Source organism: Henckelia pumila, chromosome 3 (genome assembly GCF_033568475.1).
Source record: "Henckelia pumila isolate YLH828 chromosome 3, ASM3356847v2, whole genome shotgun sequence".
NCBI classification, from domain to species: domain Eukaryota; kingdom Viridiplantae; phylum Streptophyta; class Magnoliopsida; order Lamiales; family Gesneriaceae; genus Henckelia; species Henckelia pumila.
In genome coordinates this window covers 77,876,009-77,884,703 of record NC_133122.1, presented here as the reverse complement: position 1 = coordinate 77,884,703, position 8,695 = coordinate 77,876,009, and the positions used below count along the sequence as shown (strand labels likewise).

The following is an 8,695-nucleotide window of genomic DNA, read 5'->3' as shown; positions in this document are numbered from 1 at the left end:
CCTCCAACACCCCGCTGTGGGCAGACTCTCGCAAAATTTTTGGTCTGATTGCAAATATGACAACTACCAAACACTCCTCGACACTGGTCGTTGTCATGAAGACCTCCACACTTGGTGCAATACACCTCAGAACCACTAGACTTCTGTCCAACTTTAAATGGTTTGGATCCACTCAAAATTGATGAACTACCTCTAGAACGCTTAAAATGCTTAATCTTTCCTTTGAAGAAATTCTTCTTACCACTACTAGAACCTCCTCCTTCAAATCATGGTGGTGGTGGAATATGTGGCTGTTCTTGGGGTTGTCTCACTGGTGCTGGCACAAATGGTGCTCCTCGTTGTCTCAACAATCCAGCTTCAGCCCCTTTTGCATGATCAAGAGCATCGGCAAAGTTATTCGGTCGTCCTGCATTCACGAGAGTAAAAACATCAGGATTCAACCCGTTAATAAACTGGTCAGCTTGGGCTTCATCACTGTTTGCTATATGGGGAGCAAATTTCAGCAGACTCGTAAATTTGGCAACATATTCTTCAATGTTCATTTGCCCTTGCTGCAAGCTAGAAAATTCCGCTCCTTTCTCCTTTCTATAAGACACTGGGAAGAATCGTTGATAAAAAGCAGTTTTAAAAATATCCCATGTAATGACCATACCTTGATGCTCGAATGCTCTTCGTGTTGCTATCCACCAACCTTTGGCAACTTCATGGAGTTGGTATATAACAAGTTTAACTCGACGATCGTCGGCATAGTCAAGGGATTCAAACAACTCTTCAATATCCTCGATCCAACTCTCACATTCCACGGAGTTCTCAGTTCCTTTCAGCGTTGGTGGTTTAAACGACTGAAAGCGTTTCAACAGAGTTTCCATCGGAGTCGCAGTCATATCCCCCATATCTCTCGAAGTACTACCCTGTTCATTTCTAGGCATTTTTGTTATCGGTGGCGCTATTCGTTTCTACTCTCGGTGCTTCAGTTGATTGTGGCACTGTCGGTTCCATCACTACCTGTTCTGGCAACGGATTTGGGCCAGTCTGTCTAGTCACTGGTCTTCGAGGCATATCTTATAATCAAACAGATTAGTACACAATTCAATTCTCAAATATAACAAATATATTTCAGTTCTCTTCTGATTAGCACAATAATGCCAGATCGAGTTCTGATTCAGTCACAATCAAGAGATGCTTCCCATCACATCAAATAAACAAATAACATGTAATTCTTAAAATTGGAAATTAGTTCAGATAATAAACATGCTTCAAGAATAAATAAATCAGAATAGAAGACTCGATCTACCCCGCTCATTCACTACAGTTCAATATAGGTCCAAGAGTAACATCAGCTCTGATACCACCTGTTGTGGAGCCTCGGGTTGCTAATCTCATTCTTAGGGCAATTAGTAATTAAACATCATAAATTAACATAGGAAGGAATAAGATCAAACAAATTTTTTATTTTTTTTTCAAAGGGGGGTGCGCGGGGTCGGTCAAAAAGAGCAGACCGTTCGCCCCCCTAACCCAACTCTCGGGTTTGGAAAAAAATAGGCAGCGCTCGATCCGCTAAAAAGAGAAGACCGAGCACAACACTGGGCAGACTTTTGCTCTTGTTTTTTACAGCAAAATTTGATCCTTTCAACCCTTCCAATCCAACATAATGATGTCCCAAAACATGTAAACATACATAGAACAAGATCTAAACATGTTTATAACAAGTTGATACATCAAACCAACCATTTGGAATCCAACAAAAGCATGAAACTAGCTAAGGTGTTCATCAAATTCTCAAGAACACATTCATAAGTGTTTCTAACATACTTGCTAGGCTTAATATACATCGTTTCAACTACAACAACCCGAGTCCACATTTCTAGACTCTCTAATGAGCTACCCTCGTCGAACTTGGCCAGATCCTGCCCCATCTGTCGTCATGTACACATACAAAACAAGACAACAGCCGAAAACGTCCGGTGAGAATACAATCTCAGTATAATCAACATATATATGCGTTAAATAAAAACATATCGACTCTAAACATTTTAACTCGAGAATAGAGTAAACGCATATATAAAGAATTGATTCCTATCACACTCTTTGCCATCAAGATTCGTATACGATCTTGACATGGATATCCATCTATCGTTGTCTCATCAGACTCGAAAAATAAGGTCGCCTTAGACCTTGGCATAAGAATCAATTCATATTTCGTATCGTATCATAATCATATAGAAACAAAGATCCACTACCTGAGATGGATCGACAACATCATAACAAAGTCAAAACAACAAACAAGTATGTGATTTTGGAGGGACAACTCAAAAAGCTTCATTCTCGAGTTACAAATCCCTGACTTGCGATGTTGTCTTATACCTTTCATTTTCTTCTCGGTTCTTGAAATACTTCAAATCTGAAATATAATATCAAGAGCTCATATATCAACTTTATTCGAATTCACAACTCAAATTTCATTCAATCTGCACAAACAAATCAACCTCAACCTAGCTCACTTCTTCTTCGATTTGAAATCGAACTTGTTGACATCGTCACTCTCTTGAAAGGCTGAAACAAGGTAAATATAAGCTCAATATAGCAGCAAAGCATCATATCAAACTCAGCTCAAGCAACAAGATATCAAAACGGCTAAAAATCATCAACCGACGGCGTAGCGACTGAAAAACAGTAACCAAAAATTCGATCCAACAATCATACACCACATATATCATAATATTAACATAAAAAATCAGTTTACCAGAAGCTATATAAGTCGAAACACATGCTGGAAATCATATCAAATACAACCGATCTCCGTTCTTCGATTCGGTTCCGCACATACAAGATAGGAAAGCTCAAATACATGAATATGTAACCGAATTCTGATTCTCTGCACATACATGATTTTGAAACATGCTGAAACACAATAATACTTACGTCAAATCGAAGCCCTCGTCTTAAGGATCTCCGCGCTATTTTCGGAATTAAAATCGGACAACCGGATCAAAAGATACGATGATTTGAAAAGCAAAAATCAAAGAAAAAAGAAGGTCTCGGCTTGGTGCTCTATTCATTTTTCTGAATTCTCTTAAGGAATACACGTTGACATGCTGATACTTTAATTCATAATCAGATATGTTCAAATAAAATTGCAATTTAACCACTGAAACTTCAAAAATTTCAATTCAGTCCTCGGCCCTTATTTTAATTCAATTTCAATCCTAAATAATTTAAGAATATTAAAATTTAAATCAAAACTCTAAATATTCCCAAATTAAATATACTCTGATTAAAATTAAATAATCTCGGATTAAATTAAATAATCTCGGGCTTTACAACTAAGGTATTGCATACTCCTAAATAATTTAAGGAGATCATAGTTATACCTGCGTCCGTCGTCAGCCCACTGATGACAATTGCCTCAAAACTAGGCCACAGCTCCGCTACGATGCCTGGATCGCTATGCCATTTCCGGAATCCCAAAAGGACGCCTAGAATTCCCTAGATCTAAGTTAGAAGGCTAAGAAATCGACAGAGAAAAGAGGAAAGGTGCACTTGAAAATTAAATCTCGGCCCCCTATTTATAGACGAAGTTCGGAGCTTCCGAACTCGGCTTCGGACCCTCCAAACTGGTTCGGATCCTCCGTTCCTGACTTTGGAGCCTCCGTTTCTGTTCGGAGCCTCCGATCCTGACTTCGGATCCCCCGAAGTCCCATCAGTGACATCACCAATGACGCATTATCTTCGAATCCTCCGAACCCGTTTGGATCCTCCGAACTCTCGGAACCTTCCTGGCCAATTTCGAGTGTCCTGGATCCATTTTTGGACTCCGTTAACCCATTTGGAATTTCCATAATCATGTTTTACTTAATCTAAACATTATTACATGATTAATTATTCATTAGTCATTAATTCCGAATACGGGTCACTACAAAAAGAGTCCCAAATCCCCTAAAATTGAGCCATCATGGGTGAGGAGATGATTCAGAGTGAAATCAAAATGAGCCCCTCGACCCCTATTTATAGGCAACGATCGGATCATCTGATACCCAGTTCCGACGGTCCGATCATGCATGGTAGCCACATCACAAGCATGCAAGTTTGGACATTCCGATCCGTCTTTGGATTGTCCGATCATTTTCAGTGACATCAGCCATGACGTCATCCATCTGACCGGATTTGGAAATCTGGAAGATGAGCTCGGAGTAAAGGGGTGGCATGATGAATGATACAAACCCTTAATGACATGAACAGCAAACACGATTATAGACGAGAATTGTGCCTTCAATTCATAACACTAAGATTCAATTAAATTTTCTCCAAATTTTGAAACAAGTAAGTTCGTGAAAATCCACCCCTTGTTTACGAGAAATAGTAACAACGATTCACAAAAAAATAATTGAAAAATCAAGAGAACCTTCAAAGGAAATTGTCTTTGAAAATCCAAGTGATAATCAATTGACAAACGCCACAAAGTATTAAACTTTGATAAGTTTGATTCAAGAACAAAACAAAAGCTTGAATAAAATTTTAGAGAGAATTTTATAATAAAATTTCAATAAACTGAATTTTGAATTAAATAATGAATGTATCTGCTTGTTTTACTATTTACAACTTTAAATGTCAAAATATAGTGCAAATAATGCAAAAAGATAGTTTCCTAAAGATCTCAAACTCTCAGAAATAGAAAAAAAATAGCAAAAATCCCCGCGACACACACAAACACGCCGCATTGTGTGAGTGCACGGATCCTGGATAAGGGTCTGGACATAGGTCCGTGTGTCCACAACATTCCAAAACACGAAAACACGATCATGTATTTTTGGGCACGGACCCCGTGATAGGTCTGTACCTATGTAACGTCCCAAAACTCGGGAACACTACTAAACATACATTCTTTAAAGTTTGATAAAATTTTGCGGAATAAAAAAAATCTTTATTTGAAAGAGTTAATGGTGCACCGAAAATTTAATAGAGTACTGTAAACATCAGTGTCAACAAAACCAATATTTGAACATAAATAAAAATTATTTTTCCTTCCTCTAAAATAAAAACAATTGTGCACAATAAAACTGTTCATAAACATAGCGCTCATGCATCGCTTGTCGGCCCGACTGCCTAATCCTCTTCATGTTCGAATCCATACTTGTCTATTAAAATCGTCAATAACTTCATTACCTACACCATTCAAGTATAGTGAATATAAATACTCAGCAAGAAAATTCATACGATATTCGCATATAAAACTTGAAACATAAAATAATGGCATAACATGAAAATATAGTAAAACTTGACATTTATGGGAGATGAGATACATGAATTTGTGGCAACAGTCTTTATGAGCACATATTTTGGAAAGGTCATCCCCGGAGCTCATCCTGGAGTGTCAATTCCACATTCTCTTGAGCACGTATTTTGGAAAGGTCATCCCCGGAGCTCATCCCAGGGTTCCAGCTCCACATTCTCTTGAGCACGTATTTTGGAAAGGTCATCCCCGGAGCTCATCCAAGGGATACAATCCTCTTATCTCGTGATTTTCGTCTCGTATTGCCATCACAAAGTCACATACAAATCAAAATATTTTCATGCATCAATACATCATAACTTCATTATCTCATTCTCGTAAACTTTCTTGATAAACATCATGCATACTAAAACTAATATAAAATCCAATCATGCATCTAATACTACATAACATTTTGTGACTTTCATGATAAAATATATTTCATGAAGAAAATTCACATAAAAATGCATTACATAACTTGACCGATCCACGTGAGTCTTTTCCATCCGTCCGTGACATTAAAATTTGAAACATTTTCCAATAGAAAATTTTAAAAACACTTAAAATAGCTTAAAAGATCATAAAATTGAAATTCGGACTTCAAATGCAAAAATAAAAAAATTTTGGCAGAACTTTTCCCGCCTAGGCGAAAAATATTTCCGCCCCGGTGCCACAGCTCCCGCCTAGGCGCGACGAGTGCTGCCTGGATTTTCCAGGCAGCCAACGCTGCACGAAAACTAACCAAAACTTGTTTAAAATGTTCTGTTTTGATCCCTTTCGAACCCATTTTGAGAAAATACTCACCCACACTTTGAAAAGAACAATTACACATCATAAAAACTTCAAAAACTTGAATGAAATCCATCAAAAGATTAATCTTTTCAAAAGTTTGAAACACATCACATACTCCATACACAGACAAAAATTCTGAAACTACACATCAAAAATCCATAAATCTCAATACATTTACACCAAAGACATCGGGAACGCATCACGCTTCACTATTATACATCATACTTCAAAAGTTCTTTATAAATCATGCATAAAAATGACACATACATCTATAGTTCATTTCAAAATACCTATACTCTTGAATGGAGGTTTCAAAACCATAAAAAAACTTACCTGAAAGCTGGTGTTTGGGTTTAACCCGAGACTTGAGAACGACCAAGCCTCGAACGGAAGAGAATTATGCCCTAGCTTTTGATGCAGTTTGAACAAGAAGGGAGTAGGGGAGGGAGTAGGTGGCGCTTAATTGAAAGAGAAGGAGAAGGAGAATGAAAACTTTTTGAACGCCTACTCTGTTTGTTATTAATGTGCTTGAAAGTCGGCCCATTAGTCTCAAATACTAACTTTCAAATTTTTCTTGCACCCAACTGATAAAATACACTGCATCAAATTAAATTTTAAATTAAACATAATGCATTTTTATTAACTTGTTCGAAGGCTAGTCTCATTCCTTCGGTCCAGAACTAAATTCCAAACCTGAAAACATTAAAACAAATAGTCACACATTAAATATCAGGCATAACATATCATTATATAAAATTAATCATAAAAATTAAATATCATTCATAAAACCATATAAATAATTTAAAATTATCCTGATTGATCTAGTGAACTTTTGGACCTTACAACTCTACCTTCTTTAAAAGAATTTTGTCCTCGAAATTTGACTTACCAAACAGCTCAGGATAGCGGCCACGCATATCCTGCTCGGTTTCCCACGTAGCTTCCTCAACCAGTTGGTTATGCCACAGAACTTTCACCATCTTTATCTCTCCGTTTCTCAACCTACGAACATGACTGTCCATGATTTGGAACATGTATCTCCTCATAGGACAAGTCTGGAGTCCATTCCACTGGCTCGTGGTGAATCACATGGGAAGGATTCGCAATGTACTTCCTTAGAATGGAGATGTGAAAAGCATTGTTTACCCCTTCCTAGTTTGCAGACAACGCTACTCGATAAGCTCAAGTTTCAATTTTCTCTAAGATCTCAAAAGGGCCTATGTACCTCGGACTCAGCTTCCCTTTCTTCCCAAACCTCATTACTCCTTACAAGGTGTTACCTTCAATAATAAATGGTCATCTACCTCAATTCCAAGTCTCTATGCCTTTGGTCGGCATAGCTTTTCTGTTGACTCTGAGCTGTCAACATTCTGTCTCTAATTTTTTATATAAGAATCATTGTCCATGTCACTACTTCTGGTCCCAACACAGATATTTCTCCCACTTCATCCCAATGTAAGGGAATCCTACAATCCTCCCATAAAATTCCTCGTAAGGAGTCATACCAATAGTAGTTTGGTAACTATTGCTGTAAGTGAACTCCACTAGCATCAACTTTGACTCCCAATTTCCACCGAATTCGATCATACAAGATCTCAACATATCCTCGAGTACCTGAATCACTTGTTCTGATTGACCATCTGTTTGAGGGTGGAATGTTGTACTGAAATCTAATTTTGTACCTAATCCACGGTGCAAACTTCCCCAAAAACTCGAGGTAAACCTAGGATCTCTGTCAGACACTATTCTTGCTGGGACTCCATGCAATCTGACTATTTCTTGGATGTACAACTCTGCATAATGATTCATCGAGAAGTTAGTCCTAACTGGTAGGAAATGAGCTGATTTCGTCAATCTATCAACTATCACACATATAGAATTCATCCTTCGTGGTGTAACTGGCAATCCTACCATGAAATCCATGGTGATATCTTACCACTTCAATGTGGGAATCGACAATGGTTTCAGAAGTCCTGCTGGCCTCTGATGCTCATCTTTCACCTGCTGGCATGTTAAAAATTCGCTTACAAACCAAACAATGTCCTTCTTCATACCTGTCCACCAAAACAACAACTGCAGATCCTTAAACATTTTCGTACTCCCTGGATGAATGGAATACAGTGTGGTATGCGCTTTTGTCATCACCTCTACTCTCAGTGAGTTCACTGTTGACACCCACGTTCTGTCTTTGTGATGACAATCCCATCTTTTACCTTTGGCCTCATCCCTTTGTTTCCACACAACCAACTACTGATCTAAATCTTGGTTTGCTCGAATTCTATCAAGAAAACTCGGTACCACTGTTAAAGCTGATAAAATTCATGCTTCCTTTGGTTCGACCACTTCCAACTTTAATATCTCAAAATATGCAATCAAATCCTGTTGAATTGTCAATTGATTCAAAGTTGCTGAATTGCGACTCAAATCATATGCTACTACATTAGCCTCACTTGGATGGTAGCTAATATCACAATTGTAATCCTTCACTAATTCCAACCATCGCCTCTTCATCATGTTCAATTCCTTCTGAGTGAAGAAGTACTTTAGGATCATATGGTCGGTGAAAATCTGACACTTCTCTCCATACAGATAATGCCTCCACATCTTCAAAGCAAAGACAATTGCTACCAACTC

General features: G+C 38.0%; 1 protein-coding gene across 1 annotated transcript; it reads right to left on the bottom strand.

Moving 5' to 3' along the window:
• Nucleotides 1-266: 266 nt before the first annotated feature.
• On the bottom strand, nt 267-893 carry LOC140889072 (uncharacterized). Its single transcript, XM_073296776.1, has 2 exons — nt 692-893; nt 267-595 (listed from the first exon to the last, which is right to left on the bottom strand). Exons 1-2 carry the CDS (start codon nt 891-893, stop codon nt 267-269), a joined length of 531 nt encoding a protein of 176 aa, XP_073152877.1.
• Nucleotides 894-8,695: the final 7,802 nt, after the last annotated feature.